Below are 25573 nucleotides of genomic sequence, written 5' to 3'. Positions count from 1 at the left end.
ATTTCTGGAATTTGTGCAATCTAAAAAACGCTTTGTTAAATTTTTGTTTCCTTAAGAATGTTGAAGGCATAAATACGGTTCACTTTTTGGCACTTTAGTCACTTTGCCGATGTACTTCGAAGACGAGCTTTCGCTACAGTTTTACACGCATATTTCTAGAAATGGCAGCTCGTGGTCCCTACGCTAGAGTGGCCCAGGTAGATCGAGAAAGGTTGATTGAGGCCTTCGAGGGAAACGAGCAAGACTACCTTCAGCTTGCGGTCAATTTGAACATCAACAAGTCCACAGCCAGATCAATTGTTGCAACATATTTGAGGACTGGAAGGCGAGAGATGCTGGCAAGAGGAGGAGCAACCCACAGCAAGATGGATGATGACATGCGAAACCATCTGCAAGGCATCCTTGACGCTAATCCCGTCTTGACACTTCAACAAATGAAGGCTAGTTTGAGTGAGCATCTGCCAGAGAAGCCCCAGGTTTCTACTGCCACCATAGCCAGGGCCTTGGATGGGATGATGATTACACTGAAACTAGTGGAGGACGTCCCTGATGCAAGAAATTCCCCTGAAGTTCTTGATCAACGCGTCCAGTATGGTGATTAGTTCCTGCAGCATGGTGTTCTGGCGCATCTAGTCTTCATTGACGAGACAGGTTATAACGTCTGGACTCGACGCTCCCAGGGTAGAGCTCCATGAGGGATCGCTGCAAGACGAGTCGTCGACAGACGAGGGAGAAATTGCAATGTCACCTTCGCTGTTTCTAGTGAAGTAGGCTTGGTGCACCACCGAATCGCATTCGAAACTGTGACGCGAGAGAGATTCGAGGAGTTTCTTGCGGACACAATTCAAGAGTGTGATGCAGTTTTCCCAGACGACGAACCCATTTACCTCATATACGACAATGAGAGGCCTCACGTGCGAGCCCAACTCCCTGAAGGTGCCAACCCAATGATCCAGCTGAAGCGCCTCCCTCCTTACTCCCCATTCCTGAACAGCACGGAGATGGCACACTCTGCATTCAAGGCTGCAGTTAAACGCATCCTTGGGTTACCTGAGTGGCAACAACGTGTCGGAGACAGACAGGCTGCCCAGCAAGCAGGAATGAACATGCAGCAGTGGAGGTGCGATCTCCTTCAACAAGCAGCCATCCAGAGCGTTGATGTCATCACCCAAGTGAAGTGCATGCAGTGGTACAACCATACCCAAACATATTTGCCAAGATGTCTGGCACGCCAACAGATTGATGGTTGAGGAAGAAACAACATAAACAATAAAAAACCAGGAAAAACATAAAGAAACACCCCATTCAAACACAATACAAAATTAGGTCTTGGTCAGTTAACCAATAAAGATCCCCAAAAAAGAATGAAGAAGAAAACAAAGAAGAAAAAACCTCATTGGCCCCATGTAAAGTCTACTGGAAGCATAAATAAAGAAAACAAGGTTTGCTTGAATTAAAGTGAAGATACGAAACAGTTGCCTAGTACAGTTTATCTGTTTATTCATATTTCTTTAGTCGTACTTATTTGAATTCTCTTTAAGCGAAATTGATTGCCTCTTTACGAAATTGAAAAAAATTAAATCACTAAAATCTCCAGTCGAACCAGCTTTGCTAAATTGAATGATGATTGTGTGTCACGAAAAAGAATGACGATTTGCTAAATTGAACACAGTGCTAAAGGAATTTGAATGCCTCAAAACGAAATTGAATGGCCGAATTCTGAATTTGAAACGCAGTAACAACTGGAGAGGCAAAATAGCTTCAATTGGAACGCACGAAAATTAAATTGGCTGCTCATTTGCCGAAATTGACCGAGAAAACCTATATTTTAGCAGAACTGAAAGATTCTACCAAGCTTTTGTCATGTACGAGGTTTCACAGTCACTTGTTACACATTTTGTGAGATACACAGTGGCGTAGCCACCGGGGGGGCGTGGGGGGGGGGCGTGGGGGCGACCGCCCCCGTGAAACCTTGTCACCCCCCCCCCCCCCCCCAGTCGGCCCCCCCCCTGAGATTTTGAGTTTCTAAAAAAATTATCATTGATCTAAATCTAAATAGTTGCGAATGGTCCACATGATGATCACTGAGAAACCACCCTTCGACCGGCGACCGCGGACCAGTAAGCTGACAACCGGCGTGACGTAGCGCATAATGATAATCTAAAATGCGTATTAACACCCACTGCACTGCTCGCTCACACCACGGAACACGTTTTATAGACAGGTGTCCGTGGGTCACACAGTATCAGTCAGCGATATCATGCAAATCGGCCAAGCACAAACTTTTTCCTCCATTCATATAAGCTCAGATAATAATAATAGACCAATTAAAATTCCTTGAAATCAGTGGCGTAGCCACGGGGGAGGGGGGGGGGGGGGCGTGGGGGGATGTCTCCCCCAGACCCCCCCCCCCCCCCCCCCCCCACTGAGATTTGGAGTTTCTAAAAAAAATTATCATTGATCTACATGACGCCATGGGCGTCAATCCTGGGGGAACAGGGGGACTGGGTTCCCCCCCAGTAGCGTAGCCAGGAATTTTTCAGTGGGGGGCGTCAATCGCTTCTCAAAAGTGGGGGGGGGGGGAATACCTTGATCATTACTGATGCAAGCGCGAAGCGCAAAGCCCTTACGGCATGGGGTTCGGGGCCCGCTTAAGGGCCCCGGGAAAAAAAATGGATTCTGGATGTTCTGTGTTGTGATTTGAAGCAATTTCTTACGACTTTCCTCCATGCTTTAACTAATATTTTCTCGGCAAAAGATAATTATTTGAACATCGTTTTCGAGGTTGGAGACATTGAATCAGCTTTCGGTATTCTGAGCTATTGGTGTGGGGTTCGGGGCCCACTTAAGGGCCCCGAAAAAAAATGGATTTTCGATGCTCTGTGGTGTGATCTGAGGCAATTTCTTACCACTTTAACCAATAATTATCTTAGCACAAAAGATAATAATTTAAACATAATTTTCGAGGGTTTTTCAGCTAAAGGCATATTGTGAACATTGTTTTCGAGATTGGAGTCATTGAATCAGCTACCAAAATTTTGGATTCTAAATGCTCTGTGGTGCTATCTGAGGCAATTTCTGACCACTTTAACCAATATTTTCTAAGCAAAAGATACATTGTAGTACATAATAGGGCCCATGGCGTCATGTAGATCAATGATAATTTTGTTTTAGAAACTCAAAATCTCAGTGGGGGGGCACCTGGGGGGGGGGGGGGCGACAAGGTTTCATGGGGGGGCGGTCGCCCCCCCACGACCCCCCGATGGCTACGCCACTGTCCCCCCCCCCCCCCCCACTTTTTGAAGGGTGGGGGCAAAATATCAAATATCCCCCCCCCCCAGATTTTTTAACTTGTGTCTCATTTACAGGGCCCTATTATGTACTACAATGTATCTTTTGCTTAGAAAATATGGTTAAAGTGGTCAGAAATTGCCTCAGATAGAACCACAGAGCATTTAGAATCCAACATTTTTCGGGGCCCTTAAGCGGACCCCGAACCCACGCCTATAGCTCAGAATTCTGGTAGCTGATTCAATAACTCCAACCTCGAAAACAATGTTCAAAAAATTTTCTTATGCCTTTAGCTGAGAAAACCTCGAAAATTATGTTTAAATTATTATCTTTTGTGCTAAGATAATTATTGGTTAAAGTGGTAAGAAATTGCCTCAGATCACACCACAGAGCATCGAAAATCCATGTACACGATAAAAATCCATTACTAGCCAATTGCGGTATCCAATCAGGATACAGGAAGAAAGTTTCCTATCCAGGGTTTACTATTGGAAACGCGGTTGGAAATAAAGTAAGCACTGGGGACGAGGTTGGGTCAGAACGTCCTTACAGTACATAACGCACGCCCTCATGCGTCGAATCCAGACCATCATGTTAAAAACGTACATGTACATGTTATTTTCAAGTGATGCAGCAACCCAGCCTCGACTCCAGGGGCGCGTGCTCGTTCCTTATGTTGCAGGGTGAATTTTTGGCTTTTCCGCATAGTTGCGGAAAAGCCTTTCTTTTTGTTCTGATTTTTTTTCTTTCTTCTTCCTCTTCTTTTTCCCCAAAAGCCCATAGACTTTGTACACGTTTATTCTACACGCCACTTTTGCCATTAAACTTTGTTGCATATCGTTCAAAGTTTGCATAGGCATAGTCCATACAGCATAGTTGTATGCGGACGAGCGACGTCATGATGACGTCATCGACTAATTTATGATAGATTTTTGAATATTGAATTATTCCCATAGACTTTGTACACAGAAATAAAAAAAAAAAAAAACTCAATTTTCAAAGGGCATTTTTGACTCTTTGCCAGTAATTCATTTACACAAATCTTTGTCCAAGCAAACACCTAAATTCAAACAACATTGTGTAATGATGACGTCATGATGATGTCATCCGGAGTTTATTTATGGGCAATTAAATTGTGACACTTTTAATATTTAAAAATGCATAAGAAATAAACCGTACGCGTCCGTAGCATTCTGTTGCCGGCAAGTGGTAGAGTAGGTTAAGCTCTTTATTTCATTCAGTGTGTGTGAAATCACGTGACCCTTGCTTCCGGTCGAAAAAAAAAGGCCAAAACCGGAAGTGGCTTATTATTTAAAAGTGGTAATAGATATGAACTTGCTTTTAGCGGTGTTAGTTTCTTGGCTGATAGTGTTCTTCAAATCATCTACCGATGACGTCATGCATTCTTCGAGCGCCCTCTGGCAACAGGTTGAAAAATTTCAAAAATGTATTTTGAATAGATGTCTGTGGCGAAGTTTGTCTGAATCGCCTAAATATTGGTGTATATGATGACCTAGACCCCCTTAAGACGTGTGCGAAGTTTTAGGCGTATGACATCATCAGACCCGAAGTTATAATGAAAAGACCCGTTTTCTTTTGAAAATTCATAAAAAATCAACCATGGCAGTTTTTATATTAGTTTTTACTTTAATTGTCTATTTAAGGGTAGGTCTAAAACATTTCAAAGCTTCGAGGCAATAAGCGAACTCGGACATGCCCTGCCCACGCTTAAAACTTCAGGTTGACAACACCTCTGCTTTAAAACATGCACAGGACGTCCACAATGTACATATACATGCACGTACGTTGTACATATCGTATGTCAGTCAGCCTGCGGCGCACGTGTTGCCGAGGTCAAATCCTATCCACAGTGACCGTTTTAGCCGATTTTCGGCTAACTTTGACAGATTTTATGTTCATGCATAGTCAGGGGCATATAACTGATAAAAACAAATCATAATGCGGAAAAGCCCTATGTTCTGTTGCAAACAGACATAGATTTCTAGTTAGTTGTTGTTTTTGTACAGGAGTGACACCCCTTTAATACTCCATCATTGTTTTTAAGAGTTCAAAAGTGCCCCTATGATCTTGGCCTTGCCATTCCCTTTACATTGTATGCGAATTTGACCCGGGCAACCTAATTATTTTCCTGAAGACCATGCCTTTTCCAAATAGCCCTTCAATTTTCAGACTGGCAGTGGAGTGAGCACATCACATTTTCTTTGCTCCTTCATTCATTTGTTTTCTGCCTTGAGAGACTTGGTCTGCCGTAGACTTAGTAAGTTTAACCAAAGTTGTTCTTGTTTAGGTCTCTTTGAAAGTTTGTTCATCAGTTTTAGTGTACTGTATAACTAGAAATTTATTTTAGGGTTTTTATTAGGATGTTCAATTACTTTTTAAACTGATGAAAGTAAAATGCGTTTGTTATTTTGTTTCAAGTAGCGTTTCAAGTTTAAGTTAGAATGACAGAGAAATGTTCCTTTTTAACAGTGCAAAGAAAGAGTCTAATTGATTATTTGTGCGTTGCAATAAAATCTGTTGTGGAAAGTCAAGATATGGGTTATTTCATGATTAGCTGGATTTGACGGAAGAGATGAATGAATTTATGTACTTAATTATTTTTCTGTGTGTGTAAGATTTTCCAGGGTGTTTTCTTCACTTAGTTTGGGCTGTAGATTAGATGAGATTAACTGAACCTGATTATGTAGGAACTGTTTTTCTTAGAATTGATAGATTATATTTTGTGGTCTATAGATGAAGTGAAGTGTTCTGATCAGAAAACCCTTGGTCTGTAGAATAAGCAACACTGTCGATGTCTTCTTTTTGTGTTTGTGTGTGGGTGTGCTCTCACGCAGGGCTAGATATGGGGTACTTTGTCAACTCCATCATACCCATATGGGGTACAATGCCTTTGTGGGGTACAAAATCAGTACCCCATAAAGATATTCTCTCAGTTTTCTTCACTGACCTTGAATGACCTCTAGAAATAAAAAAAAAGTGATACCCCTTAAGGCGGTTGTGTGAACGTGTTGTTATTTTGGCACTAGAATATGGCTAGATTAGCTGTGCTAGTTACATGTTCATACACAGTATAGCGCCCTCTTTTGTTGGCACAATACTGGTGCCCCACAAGTGACAACATGTGGTGCTCACACACACAGATTACGGCGTGCGCTGCAATTTAGTAAAAATGTCTGCCTCGATGGCCACTAAAGATGCTAAAGTGGAGCGTTTTCCCTGAAGATAAAACCCATAGGACAGACTTATGAGTGACTTTTGGACATGGATCGACGTGGATATAAACAGTAAGTTTACTTTTTGGCACATTTAGTTGATCAGTGCTTTATGCCTAGGCTAGGGTCATGTAGGCCCTATGTATGTAGTAGGCCTAGGCTATACACATTAGGCCTATATTGTAACGAAATGAATCCTAACGTTACCGGCGGTAGGCGTGCAGCCATGTTGAAAAAAATGTCTACACTGAGAGATTTACATGTAATCTCACAATCCAGCGATGATTTCTCAATTTCACTCCCCTCCGACCGGGACAGCACTTTAGTTCATCACAATGATTCTGATCATGAGGAACCTTCTGCAGCCTCGGGTTCTGCTTCTACTACAACTAGTACAAGGCCAAAACTTGAATGTACCAAGTGTAACCAACTGAAATCAGAACTGCAACATGCAAACAATGTAACATATTGTTGTGTCACCCTATTGATTGGCTTGCTGCTGGGTACATTCGTTGCTTTAGTACAATTATATGGCTGTCTATCGTTCTAAATATTGCATAAGGTAAGTTTGTCAAAATTAGGCCCGTATTAGACGAGTCCGAGTAACTTGGCCGCACAAATTGCCTTTTTTAACATTTGGACAGGTTTGGCGATAGTAGAGTCCAAGCGCAAACTCGCGTTGAAATCCCTGTGTGTGACACACGTCCACAAAAAAAAAAAAAAAAAAAAAAACCTTCATTATTTTCAGCCCCCAAATAGCCATAAAACGACAAGATATGCAGCCTAAGACATGTAAGATATCTGTAGACTTCCCTGATTAAGTGGGTGGTATGCTGGTTAACTTACCATCTGGACGGAAAGTTGAATTTGCAGCTATATTCCGACAAGTTATTCTCACCGTACCACTGCGTCGCGTCGTTCACGTAAAATTTATTTGAATTGTCAGCTGTTGTTTTGTTATTGTCATGTGACCCCGGGGCTCACGTGACGTGACGTGCATAATCCCATTCTTAAAATAGGGGGGGGGGGGGAACAATTAAGTTTCTCATGCCATAAAAAGGAGTTTTAGGCATCCAATCTAAACATCTTGTCTTTTATAGTTGACAAAAAGGTTAGAAGTAACAACCTTTTTGTCAGCTATAAAAGACAAGATGTTAAGATTGGATGCCCAAAAACTCCTTTTTATCGCATGAGAAAATTGTTCCCCCCCCCCCCCCCAATTTTAAGAATGGGATTATGCACGTCACGTCACGTGAGCCCCGGGGTCACATGACAATAACATAACAACAATGTAGCTGACAATTCAAATAAATTTTACGTGAACGACGCGACGCAGTGGTACGGTGAGAATAACTTGTCGGAATATAGCTGCAAATTCAACTTTCTGTCAAGATGGTAAGCCCCCCTCCCCCCCCCCCTTCACTTTTGAAATTTTAAAACAACTAAAATGCTTTGGAAATTACAGAGTCCATCCTGGTGGATCACCAAGGAAAACTCGCAAATCTGCTCGAAGTGGTGCAGTGAACCCAATTGATGTTGCTACAACATCAAAACGGACTGGGAGGGACCTGCAGAAGTTTGTCGTGCAGGAAACAGTTTCTAAAGGTAAGACATATTGCACATTGGTTTTTCTATAAAATACTATTTGTTGCAAGAAATTTGAAGCGAAAGCTCATTTTATAAGGTTTAGGGAAGTACATGTTAGTATGTTGGTTTGGTGTTTGAGACTTTATCCTGAAATCTCTGATTCCAGTCTTTGCTGACCAAGATAGAAGCCCAAGATGATTCATTATTAGGTCGTGGATATACACTGCACCTCAAAAGTACTTGTTCAGCTGATCTTTCTGTAGAACATTGAGTTGACTCAATTAATTTTACAGGATATGTGAAATTTCAACAATGTCCGATAGTATTCACAGTTCTGATCAAGTTGCACATTTTAAACAGTTTTGAATGGGACAATTCTATTTTCAGTGACTACAATGAACAAATGGTATATTTACAGAATTGTTCACTTTTTGCCATGTCAACAGGAAGAGGTGTGTTTGCAACTGAACAAATTCATAAGGGGGAATTTCTGTGCATATATAATGGCGACCTCATATCAGAGGAAGAGGGAAGGCAAAGAGAGAAGGAAGAAGGCTCATGTTTTCGATTTTTCTTCACCACTCCAAGCACTTCACACCAGTGATGTAGTGCCTTGATGCTGGGCCTTGGCCTTAAGGCTGCCTTAAGGCTGGATTTTAGGGCCTTGGCCTTGGCCTCGAGGCTTGAGGGCAAAAGCCTTGGCCTTGGCCTTGGCCTTGAGAGTTCAGGGCCTTGCAATTTTGAGTCAAGGCTCTTCAAGGCCCATAGATTTTTGCATATTCCAGATAAATCTGTTCGAAATTTTGCTGTTACCATTTTAATCGTATTACCATGGAGGAGGGAAGCACCCTATAGATTTGTGTGTTGGGCACACTTCCACTTTTGTAGCATCACATTTTGTTACCATTGTAGTAGATTTGCTGCAAAAATATTCGGTACACTTGTGGGGCTAATGAGATGATCACTTTAATTGCATATAACTATGGAATAGATCTGATTGGTTGTATATGTCTCCCTGATAAGTGCTAAAGATTTGCATGTATCTGTTTTAGATAATGCTGATATTTCTGACCATGTTGGGCCAGCAAATAAAAATTTCCCAAATCAGTTTCTTGGATCCCCCTTTTGTTACACTTGGGAGAATTGTGTGTCAATATAGAAGTAAATCATTATTTTGTTTAGTTAAACCATATTGAAGACCTGAACTTATACTTTAATAGATACAGTGCAGTCATAAAACGGTGTAGGCCTATGCGAGCATGTTGATTGCAATTAAAGAAATGTTGTTCTTCATAACGAGCAATTCGTGATGATAAGGGTGGACCCAGGGGGGCCAAAAGGGGTCATGCCCCCCCCCCCTAAAAAAACCCTGAAACCATTTTTTTTAATGTGACGTCGTAATAAAGGCAGGCAATGAGTACACCACCATCTTTTCCTAAAAAAACATCGGTTAAAATGGTCAGAAATTGCCTCAAATCGCACCACAGAGCATCTCGAATCCAATTTTTTTTTTTCGGGGCCCTTAAGCGGGCCCCGAAGCCCAAGCCGTAATTTTTTGACCCACTTTTTTTGGGGGGACCAAAATTTCTTTGCCCCTCCCCCCCCCCCAATTGTGTTCTGGATCCGCCCTTTCGTGATGATGTGTCACTCATTTGACTATACATGTAATTAGTTCTATATCAGTGGTCATTTCATAAAACAGGGCCTTGGCCTTGGCCTTGGCCTTGAGGGTTAAGCCTTGGCCTTGGCCTCGAGGCTTGAGGGTCAAAGCCTTGGCCTTGGCCTTGGCCTTGAGGGTCAAAGCCTTGGCCTTGGCCTTGGCCTTGAGGGTGAAAGCCTTTGCTCCAACACTGCTTCACACACTGGAATAATTAGGATGTGGTAAGTTTTATTTTATTTCTACTTCTATCCTGGGAATTACTGTATTACATGTTTTATTTTTGAAAACTAAAACAGACTTGTAACTGTGGGGAGGTGGGGGTGTTAAAAATGGCCCGGTATGTGAAGCACAAACTGCCAAATAGTACAAAACCAGCCAAGTCCACACTGCTTGCCATGTGGGGTACTAGTGTGCAAATGTACTGTACATGTACGCTTGTAAAAAACAGTGGGTGCTACATGTAGATGATAACAACGGCCATGTGCAATTGAAAATGTGCTGGGCCTGTAAAGCAATGACTGGCAATTGATTGGTTCCAGAGTCACCCAACTCCACAAACCCCACACTGGTATTACCACGTGGGGTACTTGTGGAAATGTACGGCTGTTTAACAATGAATGCAAAGGGGTTCCCACAACCAACCAACCCCACATGTACACTGGTTACCATATGTGGGGTACTTGTTCAATGATAGTAACAATCAAATATTGTTAAAAGTGTTGAAAATCATATGAGTACGATTTTTGAGAACATGAGGGGAAAATAAAATAAAATAGGGTAAAATAGCGAGAGTACCATGATTTTTGATGGCGCACCGCATGGGAAGTTCGCCCGTCCCTGGCCCCACCGGCACACAAAAACAGCACTTAATTCCTATGCCACATGGACGTGTACAAGGATTCGATTCATACATAGCGTTAGGCAATGTATAAGCCATGTCCTTATACGTATGCAGTATGTGAGAAACTGCAATTTCGATGATTCCCACAAAACTCATATACACTTTGCGTAGTCGAAGTAGGAAACCAGTTATACTCATGATTGTGTGCACGTTTATGTTAAGCGCGATCTGGCCAATCTGTACTATTGGATGATCGCGCAGATCTGTGTTGCGCGATGGGTTGCCTGTGTAGGATAACTCGAACGTTACTTGCCTTTTTAATCCACCAATAGTGCAGCGCCATCATAACTTCGCGGAATAACAACACTTCGAATTCGTTTCATGTTTCGTAGCTGGACAAACTGCAAAACTTGATGTGCAACACCTCATACAGCTGAAACCAAAATAAAGTGTAATAATAATAAAAATAATAATAATGGATATTTATAAAGAGCCAAAATCCGCCTAAAAGACCCTCAAGGCACTTTGCAGTTTTTACAAAATAAGCCAATCTAAACATAAAATAATAACAGTTGTAGGAAAACATACTTAAAAAAAGATGTAAAAAATATCAATACAAGGCATTTCATATCAAAAATTGAAATATGAAAAAATATAAACATTTAAATATTGAAAACAAGTAAACTACGAGGGGACCTAGTGGACCCATCCCGAGTAAACCAACAAAAGAAATGAGAAATTCACAAGACTGAGTAAAAAAATGAACAACAAATTGTAGGGGGGGAACCCTATTCCCCTTTAAAACAGGGAAAAATCTAGTGTAGACAGGGCGACACCCTTATTTATGTCATGGGCATTTTGACTGCTCTTTAGTCCTCAATGTGGCGGTTTTGTTGCAAAAACAATAGTTTTTAAAACTCATAACTATAGTGTTGTTTATTGGCCTACGTACTACGTGAATACGGGGCTGGAGGATCGGGCCGAATACGCGGCCAGGTTCACGCAGATTTGGGTGCACTTCGGATCATCGGTAAAATTCGGGCTGAATGTGGCCAAAAAGATTGAAACGCTTTTCAAATTCAAAACATATACGGCTGTTTCATGTCGGGTTATCTGCATTGGAGTGTAGGTTTGTAAACTTTCATTCGGTTTGAACTGCATTCGAATCGTAAAAACATGTTAGGTCTGTAAAAACATGTTAGGTCTGTAAAAATGCATTCAGTTTTAGGAAATGCATTCGAATCATACAAACACGTTCGGTCTGTAAAATTGCATTCGGTTCTAGGAAATGCATTCGAATTGTAAAAACATGTTAGGTCTGTAAAATTGCATTCGGTTTTTAAGGAAATGCATTCGAATTTTAAAAACATGTTAGGTCTGTAAAATTGCATTAGATTTTGAGAAATGCATTTGAATCGTAAAAACATATTACAGTAGGTCTGTAATATTTTATTCTGTTTTAAGAAATGCATTCGAATTGTAAAAAGATGTTACAGGTCTGTAAAATTGCATTCGGTTTTAGGAAATGGGTTCGAATCGTATAGATGTTCGGTATGTAAAATTTCATCCGGTTTGGAAAAATACATTCGATGTTTTAAAACACGTTCTGATTTTAAATGCATTACATTTAAAAACAAGTTTGATCTTCAAAAATGCTTTCCATTTTCCAATCTTTTTTACTCTAATTCTGCTTTGTAACTATGTGGGGTACTTGTTCAAATATGGTAGTAACAGTCAAACATTATGTGCTACATATAAATGGTTCCCACAACCAACCAACCCCACACTGGTAACCATGTGGGGTACTTGTTCAAATACGGTAGTAACAGTCAACATTATGTGCTACATGTACATGTAAATGGTTCCCACCACCAACCAACCCCACACTGGGTACCATGTGGGGTACTTGTTCAAATACGGTAGTAACAGTCAACATTATGTGCTACATGTAAATGGTTCCCACAACCAACCAACCCCACACTGGGTACCATGTGGGGTACTTGTTCAAATACGGTAGTAACAGTCAACATTATGTGCTACATGTACATGTAAATGGTTCCCACCACCAACCAACCCCACACTGGGGACCATGTGGGGTACTTGTTCAAATACGGTAGTAACAGTCAACATTATGTGCTACATGTAAATGGTTCCCACAACCAACCAACCCCACACTGGGTACCATGTGGGGTACTTGTTCAAATACGGTAGTAACAGTGAAATATTGTGTGTTACATGTAAATGGTTCCCACAACCAACCAACCCCACACTGGGTACCATGTGGGGTACTTGTTCAATTACGGTAGTAACAGTCAAACATTGTGTGTTACATTTATGGTTCCCACCAACAACCAACCCCACACTGGGTACCATGTGGGGTACTTGTTCAATTACGGTAGTAACAGTCAAACATTGTGTACTACATGTAAATGGTTTCCACCACCAACCAACCCCACACTGGTTACCATGTGGGGTACTTGTTCAATTACGGTAGTAACAGTCAAACATTGTGTGTTACATTTATGGTTCCCACCAACAACCAACCCCACACTGGGTACCATGTGGGGTACTTGTTCAATTACGGTAGTAACAGTCAAACATTGTGTGCTACATGTAAATGGTTTCCACCACCAACCAACCCCACACTGGTTACCATGTGGGGTACTTGTTCAATTACGGTAGTAACAGTCAAACATTGTGTGTTACATTTATGGTTCCCACCAACAACCAACCCCACACTGGGTACCATGTGGGGTACTTGTTCAAATACGGTAGTAACAGTCAAACATTATGTGCTACATGTAAATGGTTCCCACCACCAACCAACCCCACACTGGGTACCATGTGGGGTACTTGTTCAATTACGGTAGTAACAGTCAAACATTATGTGCTACATGTAAATGGTTTCCACCACCAACCAACCCCACACTGGGGACCATGTGGGGTACTTGTTCAAATACGGTAGTAACAGTCAACATTATGTGCTACATGTAAATGGTTCCCACCACCAACCAACCCCACACTGGTTACCATGTGGGGTACTTGTTCAAATACGGTAGTAACAGTCAACATTATGTGCTACATGTAAATGGTTCCCACCACCAACCAACCCCACACTGGTTACCATGTGGGGTACTTGTTCAAATACGGTAGTAACAGTCAAACATTATGTGCTACATGTACATGTAAATGGTTCCCACCACCAACCAACCCCACACTGGGTACCATGTGGGGTACTTGTTCAAATACGGTAGTAACAGTCAAACATTGTGTGCTACATGTAAATGGTTCCCACAACCAACCAACCCCACACTGGTTACCATGTGGGGTATGTTAATCAAATGTGCAAATGTACATGGCTTGTGCAAATGTACACGACTGTTCAACAACCAATTTGCATCACTATGTGATTCCATTTAAAATGGATTTGTTGTTTTTCCCATTTTTATTATTCAAGTGTGGATGCAACCAGAGAACCTGATGGGGAAGGACTGATCTTAGGGAGGCTAGTCAACCATGGCACTAAACGACAACAGAATGCACATGTAAAGGTGCTTCAAATAGACACACAGCCAACACTCTGCCTGTTTGCCCTGCGCAATATATCTCCTGGACAAGAGATCCTGTATGATTATGGGATTTCTGAAAAAGACCTCCCATGGAACCAGCTGCAGGTAAACACAAACATTTCTCTGTTTTTTTTCATTAAAGAAAATGCTGATTGCAGTCAAAAGGATGAGTGACTTTTTGAGTTGTAAGTTGTATTTATATTAACATGAATTGTATCAAATAGGGAATAAGTTAATGGATCCATATTTTGTCATGTGTATGATCTACGGGACCACTCCCAGAGACCATCAGTCTGTATTATTATTTCATTTAAATACATGTATATTAATATAAAGCACCATGAGCACTTTTGGATAGATGCTGGTGCTATATGGATATGTTCATTATTATTCCATGTATAAATTGTCGTTGTTAAAATCATTATCATTTTTATCACAGTCATCGTCATTACCATTGTCAATATCATCATCATCATCGCTATCACCACTTTCAGCACAGTGTTTGTGGTGGAGCAGATGCACCACAACAACCACTGTCGTAATCAAACACCATCAACACTTATCATCAATTTTTAAACGAGTCCTAGTGTAATTCATCTAATGAAAATACTATAATTGTGTTTCAGCCTGACACTCATGCTGCTGGTGACTCTGCAGCCGATGGTCACATGAAATGCCCTGCTGAAACTCAGGCTTCTGGTGACTCAGCAGCCGATGGCCACTTGGAATGCCCTGCTGAAACTCAGGCTTCTGGTGACTCAGCAGCCGATGGCCACATGGAATGCCCTGCTGAAACTCAGGCTTCTGGTGACTCTGCAGCTGATGGCCACATGGAATGCCCTGCTGAAACTCAGGCTTCTGGTGACTCTGCAGCCGATGGTCACATGAAATGCCCTGCTGAAACTCAGGCTTCTGGTGACTCTGCAGCCGATGGTCACATGAAATGCCCTGCTGAAACTCAGGCTTCTGGTGACTCTGCAGCCGATGGCCACATGGAATGCCCTGCTGAAACTCAGGCTTCTGGTGACTCTGCAGCCGATGGTCACATGAAATGCCCTGCTGAAACTCAGGCTTCTGGTGACTCTGCAGCCGATGGTCACATGAAATGCCCTGCTGAAACTCAGGCTTCTGGTGACTCTGCAGCCGATGGTCACATGAAATGCCCTGCTGAAACTCAGGCTTCTGGTGACTCTGCAGCCGATGGTCACATGGAATGCCCTGCTGAAACTCAGGCTTCTGGTGACTCTGCAGCCGATGGCCACATGGAATGCCCTGCTGAAACTCAGGCTTCTGGTGACTCTGCAGCCGATGGCCACATGGAATGCCCTGCTGAAACTCAGGCTTCTGGTGACTCTGCAGCCGATGGCCACTTGGAATGCCCTGCTGAAACTCAGGCTTCTGGTGACTCTGCAGCTGATGGCCACTTGGAATGCCCTGCTGAAACTCAGGCTTCTGGTGACTCTGCAGCCGATGGCCACATGAAATGCCCTGCTGAAACTCAGGCTTCTGGTGACTCTGCAGCCGATGGCCACATGGAATGCCCTGCTGAGACTCAGGCTTCTGGTGACTCTGCAGCCGATGGCCACATGAAAAGTCTTATTGATACTCGGGCTACTGGGGACACTGCAGTGTATGGTCACTTGGATTACCCTGCTGACACTCAGGCATCTAGGGACTCTGCAGCCAATGGTGATGTCTTGCTGATTGACACCTGGGTTAACAGGAACTTTACAGCCGATGGCCACATGGAATACTGTGCTGACGCTCAGGCTACTAAGGACTCCGTAGCCAGTGACAAAAGGGAATGCCCTGCTGATGTTTCTCCAAACAAGTCATATGTAGAGGACTCTGATACAAGTTCAGAGATCTCTTTCATCATTCCACTACCGTGCAACTCGAGAAAACCATTGATGGAAACTTCAAACAGAGCCACAGTTCCTGTATTTCTGTACAATGAAACATACCTCAATTCATCATGCTCTACCCCTCAAGAACTTGGGACAGAAGTTGCTCATGCAGACATGGCCATGTCACCTGCTGCTGATGGTGTGGCACAGTTCGTAAGTTGTGACGTCATGTCTTTGTTGGCGAGTATGCAAAATGACAGTGCTGGAGATTGTCAACACTTGATTTCTGTGTCGGGGGAAAACACTGCTTGTGATGACAATAATTCTCAGGCAAATGGAGATTCTTCTAAGCTTGTTGATTCTTGTGTACTGCAAAACTGTCCAAATGGCAAAGGGGAAAGGGCTAGTAGTACTGCTCACATTGAAAGTGGCATTGCATCACATGCCAGTGCGAGAAATTCACCATCTTCATGTTTGCCAGTTACTGATAGGGCCTGTCCTGTTGGTTCTTGTCTTGATGGCTCGACAGTTCCTGATGAGAACTCTTCTGATGGACATGGTGATGGCAACACCCCTGATGGTAGTGACGAATCTCTGTGTGTTTCAGATGATGACATGCACTTTTCTGATGAATCCAAAATCCCTCCTGATAGAGATACGATATATTTCCCCCCTGTCTCAAGAAGTAAAGAAACAAAACAGAGAGTTTACAACAAACGTCAGGCTTGCTTTTTCTGTTCTAAACTTGTAACAAAAATCAGCAAGCACTTACTACATGCTCACAAAGATGAAGAAGAAGTGAAAAGGATTGCATCTATGGAAGTTAAAACCACAGAGAGGGCCAAAGCTTTTGAACTTTTGCGAAATCGTGGAAATTATTACCACAACAAAATGGTCAAGGAATTGAAGCAAGGAGAGCTCATAATGGTTAGAAGACCTTCAGATGATGGTAGTGACAGCACAGACTATGGGCCCTGCCCAGATTGCTTGGGGTTTTATCGCATCAGTGACTTTCGAAAGCACATGAAGTACTACTGCATTGCCAAGGAAAGTGAAATAGACACCGAAGACAGTTTCAGAAATGTAAAGCTTGAAAGTTGTCTACTCATGAATGATTTCGCAGAAGCATCCCCATTGGTGAAAACTGTTCTAGTAGGAATGAAGCAGGACAAGATATCCCAAGTGGTGAAGCAAGATCCCCTAATAATTCAGCTGGGAAATGCACATAGTCGCACTTTTGGGATGGACCCGCAGAGAAGAAGGCATTATGTTGCTCAAGAAATGCGACTGGTTGCAAGGCTTATGATCAATCTACATGAGATCACACAGTCAAATGCTTTAGTAGATGACTTTATTGAGCCCCAGAAGTTTGACACTGTGGTACGTGGTGTGCGCTTGACATCAGGCCAGACTGATGAAATTGAGCGACCTTCAGTTGCCTTAAAACTGGGCCACACTCTTTCCAAATTGGCGGCAATCAAAAGGTGTTCAGCCCTGAGAAGAGGAGACAAGAAAGCTGAGCAGGAGGCCAAGTGTTTCCTTAAGCTCAAAGAAGCTGAATGGGCCGAGCAGATCTCATCAGAAGTCCTTGGCAAAATTTCTCAGCGCAAGTATAACAAGGTTACAGAGCTTCCTGAATCTGATGATGTAAAAATGTTCACATCATTCCTGCAAGAAAACATCGAGAAAGCAACAGTGAACCTGGAACAACGAGCATCTGCCGTGAATTTTCGGAGATGTAGTGAGTTAGTCCTTGCTCGACTCACAACCTTCAACAAACGAAGAACAGGCGAAACAGAGCAGCTTGCGTAAGTTGTGTTAATGTCACAAGGACTTGCTCATATTTGCTCTTCTTTATCAACTTCCTAAAATGTTTAATAGTCACAAACATCTTGGAGTCAATACCCAATTTTCTCTCTGTGGTAATAATACACTTTTCCTGCTTGACATCTTTTATGCATTATGGTTTAGCTGATAATTTCATCGGGGTGTTGCCAACATTGAGTACTTAATAGTGGACATGTCAGCCACCACTGAAAACATGTAACGATAAATGTGCCCAGCTATGTTTGTCAGTTAAAAAAAATATCAGATGGTGCACCAACCCTACTAGAATCAATGATGTATGCCTGTTCATTGTGAATTGGTTATGAAATTGGCAATAAAAATGTATTTCAACCCCATTACACTAGAGGTTTGTTGATCTCTTTGGTGAGTATACATGTATGTGGTTCTGAGAAGAACTGGCCACATTTACTCGACATGTCAAACAGTATGCTCTATCCATCTTCAGTTTCCTGAATGCAAACAGAGCATACATATGTTTGATATATGTTGAGTAAACCTGGTTCTTTTCAGAGCCACACATACATGTAACCATAAAAGAGATGAAACACATTGTGCATCCACAAACCTCTAACTAGTGTATATTGTCTTTCCACCAAGCAAATGTTAAAATCTTTTTAAACCCTATTATTACACTTTAACATGTACTTAAAAAAAACCTCTTTTTTTTCATGTAGTCTCAAGTCGTATACAAGTCGGCCCAACTGGGATGCAGCAAGTATCTCCGACATAAAGCAGTATCTGACGCCTCTTGAACGCCACCTAATGCAGGAATTGGATATGGTGTATACACGTGGTAAACGCGGGAGGAAAGTACCCATTCTGATTCCGGCAGAGACCAAGGCAGCGATGGATCAGCTGACAACTTGTCGTGATGTTTGTGGGGTACCCAAAGAGAATCCATACTTCTTTGCTCGACCTGGCTGTAACACCAACCTACGAGCCTGTGATAGTCTGCGAGAACTCACTAAGGAAGCCAATTTGCAGAAACCGCATCTAATTCGCACCACAAAAATGCGAAAGTATACAGCAACAGTCAGCCAGATCCTCAACCTCAAGGACTCTCAGTTGGATTGGTTAGCAGACCATCTTGGACACAGCATCAATGTTCACAGAGACTACTATCGTCTCTCTGCACCCACTATCGAACTGACAAAAGTAGCCAAACTTATGTTGGCCATTGACAGTGGCAATGTAGGGAAGTTTGTGGGGAAGTCCCTGGACGAAATAGATCTTGATGGTGAGTGTCACATATTCAAGCTTTAGAGGTTGTAGTCAGTAGCCTAATGTTTACCCCTTGCAGAGTCTACATCAGGGTCTTGAATTTAACCTCTGATGAAGACCCTGCACCTTATACTGTCATGCCACCGACCTCAACTTTGCATTCATTTTTTGCAACAGCTCATAACTAGAATTGCTCATTAAGTTTTCAATCATTTTAGATACATGTGGAGCTTAGACAATTTAAGATTTACCTAGTGATCAGAATGCGTATCTCCTACTTTTCTCCTAATTATCCCCAAGTAAATATAAAATAACAGCTGCATTCCATCATTGGAAAGTTGCAAACAAACCTGTCAGTAAATTTTGACTAAATTCATAGTACATGTACACAAGCTTTGTTTTCCTGATAATTGATTTAATTCATCACTGCCGCGTCACTTGATGTTGTGTATGCCACATGATTGATATTAGTGTTGACACTCAAAGTTATGAATTGTTCCGTATTTTTCCATGCCCAGTCATACATGTAGCTGCAGGTGTTTTGATGGAATCTAGCATGCATATTTTATGCATAAGTTTTTGAATGTATATTTTGTAAACTTATTATTCTGGGGGTTTTTTTGTTCACTATTTTGCTTACAGACATTCCTGTGCCAGATATGGATTCAGACACTGAAGAAGCTCAAGGTACATACTTCCGTTACAACCGTTTCTAATATTGAATGCCCAGAACCATTATTTGTGTTTGGAAATGGGTGATGTTCTTGCATTATTGATTCACTTCTTGCTAAATTGCTTTGCCAAGAACTACCAAGTGTAAATAGCTGGTTCAGGAATTGAATTAATGCTTGGCTCATCACTGCAGTGAACATACATACATGTGCAAATAATTGTGTATATGGGCTCAAACTAAGGACGTCCCATTGTGTCTTTGTGTTTAACATTATAAACACATACCTCTTTAGTTTTTGTACACAGTGCCCTACTGAGAAAAATCCCCTTTTGCTGTATACATGCATAATGTACATGACTGTTTGTTTGTTTTTCCTTGGGTGTACTACTGGTTTTCCTCCAGAAATGTTGGTATAATGCAACAGCCCAGCACATAAGAAGAAGCAACTCATTACCGCAACATCTGCTGTCAAAAAGATTTGCAGACCAACCTAGTGCAAACAATTTACAAATGGGCATGTAATACAACTAAAACGTAATTGTTTTCTGCTGATGCACAATTGTTAATCTGTTGCTGTACATTGTATAATCCAGTCGGTACTTCCGAAGCAGCAGCAGGGTCCACAACGCACACCAGGAAGAAACGAGGCACTGGAGATGTGACAGATGTCCGTGCCTCTGCAGTGTCCAGCCCGATGCAGTCTCCAGAACCAGGTCCCAGGCCAACAGGAGAGTCCAATGGTTGGTTTAATTAACTCATTCTCGCTACTGTATTTGAGTACTGGTGCTACACTTTAAAGGGGGTAGAATACGTAAAGGCTCAAGACACAGAAATGGCAAAAAGCTTATCTTTTTGAAAGCTACCGTACTGCAGGCCTGTTTGAAACCATCTCACAAAATACTGATTTGTGACATATGTTAATTAAGTTGCAAACTAGTAATTTCAGATCAAAGTGATCTAATGCACTAGATTATTTCTTGTTTTACAAACAAATTTGGATAGACCTAAGTGGTCACTCACATGACGAATTGCAGTACCTGAGTGGAACTCAAATAACAACGGAATCTGTTTGATGGAAGCAAATCGAACAGCATGCTGGGGGTTACTGCTGTGTACAAGACAATGTAATGGATTGTTTGTTACGCGACTTTGCAGATAATACCAAAACTACCAAAACAGGAAGGTGTGGCTAATGATATATCTTCTAAAACACATTAAAACATTTTGCTTTGCTGTATAATATATATTTGCTTTGTCGGTACTTCCAAAGCAGCAGCAGGGTCCACAACGCACACCAGGAAGAAACAACGCACTGGAGATGTGACAGATGTCCGTGCCTCTGCAGTGTCCAGCCCGATGCAGTCTCCAGAACCAGGTCCCAGGCCAACAGGAAAGTCCAATGGTTGGTTTAACTCATTCTCCTTATACCATTTGAGCAACAAGGCAGATTGCAGTAACCAGTTTCAACCCAGTCTATACATGTATATATCGAGATGGTCAAATAGCTAGCAGTCTATGAGACCATTGAAATAGCAAAACTATTAAAGGCTACAATTTAAATGTGGAATGTGAACATTGGATTATTCAATCCTTGCACACAAATGGCGTATTTTATGCAGTGAACAAAACTAGCAAAAGCCATCTGTTTATTAAAGCCACTTTGTGTTGTGTAATCTTGCCCGAGTTCTCAGTTGCAGTGTGCATTGATTTTTCTTTCAGGCACTGCTCCCAAATCTCGAAGGCCATGGAGCAAATCCGAAACTTCGGCTGTTTGGACAGGACTACACGAAATAATAAAGTGTCACAGAGTTCCTGGTAAAAGTGAGTGTGAAGCATGCATGGAAAAAATGCATCCTGCTCTCAATCAGCGGTCGTGGAGGGATGTTAAGTACAAGGTGAAAACTATTCTATGTGGCATCGAACGGGACAAAGAAAAGAACTGAAACATTCATAGAGTTGCATAGTATATCCTTGTTGCAGTTGAAAAATGTTAACTTTAACATTTATTCCACATTACAGCAAATGTCCCTATTTTATACATGTATCAAATAGGATCATTTCTGTCCATATTTTGCAGGTTGCACTTGATTGAAGTGCAAACACAGACTGTTATTGTCCATTTATGCATGGCATGAGGATGAAGGAACAAATTATGATGTTGGAATACCCAGTGAAAGTTTTTTTATATGGGTACATGTTTTTTTCTTATTTTTGTGTAAGCCATATCGTGTCAACAATTTTACTTTGCTTTGGTGTACCAATTAAAATGTTACGACTTTCATTTAGAAGATGAAGTGGACAACCAATAGATACTGCAGGTTTTAAGAGTTTAATATGGGCGTTTGTAAAACAAAGAAATTGAAGTTGATTTCCATAGTGAAAAGGTAATAATTGTAACATCTCGATGCATTTCTTGGTGGAACATTTACTGTAAGAAATGGCAAAATCTTTTCTTGATGGTGAAGTAATTTCTTACTGTGGCCATTTTCAAACATGGCAGTGCTGCAACAGGGCTGTTTCTAGGCCTAGTCGCTATGACTGTATCCAAATCTATAGCTTAAAGTAAACGTTACCTGCTGCCAATTTTATGTAGAATTTGGACCTTAGTCCAGTACACAGAGAATTGGACTCCATGCAGACACACTGGCAAGTAATGTGCAAAACAGAACCGATACCGACCCAACTCGAAACTGACGGGGTCGGGTCGTGTCGGTTTTCCATCATTTCAGTCGTGTCGTGTCGTTTTTTTTCATCATTTCAGTCGGGTCGTGTCAGTTTTTCCATCATTTCAGTCGGGTCGTGTCGGTTTTTCCATCATTTCAGTCGGGTCAGGTCGGTTTTTCCATCATTTCAGTCGGGTCAGGTCGGTTTTTCCATCATTTCAGTCGGGTCGTGTCAGTTTTTCCATCATTTCAGTCGAGTCGGGTCGGTTTTTCCATCATTTCAGTCAAGTCGGGACGTTTTTTTCATCATTTAAGTCGGGTCGGGTCGGTTTCGGTTCGGTTTTGCTTTGGGATTTTTGGTTTGGGTCGGGTCAGGTAAGCTATGTTGTGAAAAAAGAAGAAATAAACCGAAAATAACCGGAAAAAAAAAAACGAGCGGGAAATTCACGTGGTGTATTTACTGTTTTTATAGCTTTAGATTAATACAGCCAAATTTACGTGTTGGTAATGGTATGATATGAAAAAAAGACTCCAGTGAAAATCTGACCCATTTTCCCTATTATTGGTTAAACCCTCTCACGTGCCGGTCACTCTCCTAATTATCCTGATCATCACTTAATTAAGCATGCGTAATACTACCAATGAGGCCGTATTTCATAGAGTCTTAAATTTATGCTACACCGGCACATCAAAAGAGAAAAAGAACAGTAGACTGGAAACGCGCACACACAAAAATACATTGTAATTCTTTACATACCATGGGATGGTAAGTTAAACAGGTGGCGGACGTTCCTTGATTGATCAATATTCATGCAATACTGGTATAATTTCAGGCACAAAATGGACACAATGTTCATGAAATTTAGGATGATTTGCCCAAGCTAGACATTCGCAGATTATATGCAACTTGGCCTCCAAACTATCCCTTTGTTTATCTTCTGGAACACAGTGGCCGTTTTCCAAACCCCAGCTTCGTCTCCGCTTTGGCTTCGTTCATGCAGTTTGGCAATAGTGATGGAGCCTAAGCTGGGGTTTGGAAAACGGACCAGATGTGTGCATTTTTAATAACTTGTAGTCTTGTTGCCTTTGACGCAGCTTGCTCAATCGAACATGCAAAATAAACCAATAGGTCTATATGGCATCTTTTTCTTTTAAATTGAATGATTTAATGTCATGCCATTTCCCAACAGTATGTGTTGTTATTGGATATTGACTGGTCAGACATTGTGGATGCTTTTAAGTCACGTATTGAACGATTCAGTTCTTTCCTGAACCAAAGGGATTCCTGAACGAGAAGTTGGGCAAAGCACCACAGCTGCATGCATCCATTCCTAGAACTTTACCAGAAATTTCAAAATTTTGTATTTTTATTTCATTTTTCACTGTTGTATTTATTAAAGAGTTTCTTGTACAAGGCCACAAAAATAGTTATGTTTCCGATTCATTATTACACGGTATTTGAAAATGTGTAGGTAGGTAGGTAGGGAATTTCTTTTGCACACAGCTTACGTGTAGTTGAGGTTTAAAGGTTAAAGGTAGTAGGGGCCTAATTTATGTTGTGGGTGGGTGGTTTTTTTTTGGGGGGGGGAGGGTCCTTTTTTCCTGAAAAAAATAGCCCCGAGGCTGTTCGAATAGGGTTGGTCGGGTAAACCGGAAGCAAAACTTTTTTTTTGGCCGAGCATAAAGTTTCGTGTTTTTAAGGTTTTCACTGTTGCATTTATTAAAGATGTTCTTGTACAAGCATAGTTTTTGTACTTTAAAGGTTTTCAATGTTTCATTTATTAAAGAGTTTCTTGTACCATGGAGGAATTCCTCCATGCTTGTACAAGCATAGTTTTTGTACTTAAGGTTTTCAATGTTTCATTTATTAAAGAGTTTCTTGTTCAAGCACAGTTTTTGTACTTTTAAGGTTTTCAATGTTTCATTTATTAAAGAGTTTCTTGTACCATGGAGGAATTCCTCCATGCTTGTACAAGCATAGTTTTTGTACTTAAGGTTTTCAATGTTTCATTTATTAAAGAGTTTCTTGTTCAAGCACAGTTTTTGTACTTTTAAGGTTTTCAATGTTTCATTTATTAAAGAGTTTCTTGTACCATGGAGGAATTCCTCCATGCTTGTACAAGCATAGTTTTTGTACTTAAGGTTTTCAATGTTTCATTTATTAAAGAGTTTCTTGTTCAAGCACAGTTTTGTTGACTCGGAACTTTGTGGGGTATTTTGTGTTTTTGAAACACTGATAATCCTTGTGGGGAATAATTGAGGACCCCATATTCATGGCCCACAAGGAGCAATTGTACTTACATCGGTACCCCACAATCTGGTACCCCATATATGCCTTCGTGTAAGTATGGGTGGGTGTGTGTGTGTGTGTAAGAAGAGTTTCATATGTTTCCCTGTACTTAGATTTAAAGAGATTTTTTTTAGAATAGTTGTATGGTAGTTTACTCATTTCTAGAAATTATTTGATCAAGTGTTTAGGCCTTTACGGTTTTGTTCGCCTTGTTTTTATTATGCAAGACAGTTGTTGAGAACTCTTAGAATTTTTACAATAGCTTGTATAGGATAGCAATGTAGTTTATGTCAAATAAGTATTTCTGTTAAGAATAAGACAGATGGATAAATTAACTCTGTGTTCAGGAAACTTTGAGTTCACCGTTCAGGTCAGGACAAGGTTAAGAATTAAGCTCTACTGCTCTATGGCAACTTAACTCAGAAGGTTAAAAATTTAAGATTTATAGCTTGAACTCGGTGGGTAAAAAAAAAATTTTGGCTTGTGGTTCTGTGACAATTTTTGAACTCTGTGACCTGTCTATTGGTCAAATCGGGTGCAGTGTATTTTTGCAGTATATCACTCTTAGGCCAAAAAAAAAAGTCTCCGGTTTCTGGTATGGAGCTTGTCCAAAAAGTGGTGCGGCGACGCGGCTTTTTTTTTTTTTTTACCTGATTTTTTTGCTTCAAATGTCGGCTGATGACTGCAAATGGTGCCCGACTAAACTTAGTGCAAATATTATGGGACGTTAAAATTGTGCAGCAACAGGATCCGTCAAACCAGTGAGTGTGGCGGTTTTGAGACATCATCTTTCATTGAAAAAAAAAAATTTCATTTTGCTGACGCGCATGGCTACGGCGACGCGCGCGCA

The 25573-nt window shown here is 41.3% G+C and overlaps 1 protein-coding gene across 2 annotated transcripts; it reads left to right on the top strand.

Annotated features, from left to right (window-relative positions):
• The first annotated feature begins 9972 nt into the window (after positions 1–9972).
• Positions 9973–22535, top strand: LOC119741677. 2 transcript variants are annotated; one of them, XM_038217532.1, is made up of 8 exons: positions 9973–9992; positions 14070–14286; positions 14808–17836; positions 18551–19113; positions 19740–19784; positions 20364–20510; positions 21044–21172; positions 21490–22535. In XM_038217532.1, the coding sequence occupies exons 1-8, from the start codon at positions 9988–9990 to the stop codon at positions 21711–21713; spliced, it is 4359 nt and encodes a 1452-aa protein (XP_038073460.1). In that variant the 5' UTR covers positions 9973–9987; the 3' UTR covers positions 21714–22535. The 2 variants fall into 2 exon arrangements, with proteins under 2 accessions (XP_038073460.1, XP_038073451.1); XM_038217523.1 differs by having other exon boundaries at positions 21041–21172.
• Positions 22536–25573: the final 3038 nt, after the last annotated feature.

This window comes from Patiria miniata, unplaced genomic scaffold (genome assembly GCF_015706575.1).
Source record: "Patiria miniata isolate m_02_andy unplaced genomic scaffold, ASM1570657v1 HiC_scaffold_11, whole genome shotgun sequence".
NCBI classification, from domain to species: domain Eukaryota; kingdom Metazoa; phylum Echinodermata; class Asteroidea; order Valvatida; family Asterinidae; genus Patiria; species Patiria miniata.
This window is presented reverse-complemented; position numbering and strand designations above follow the sequence as displayed.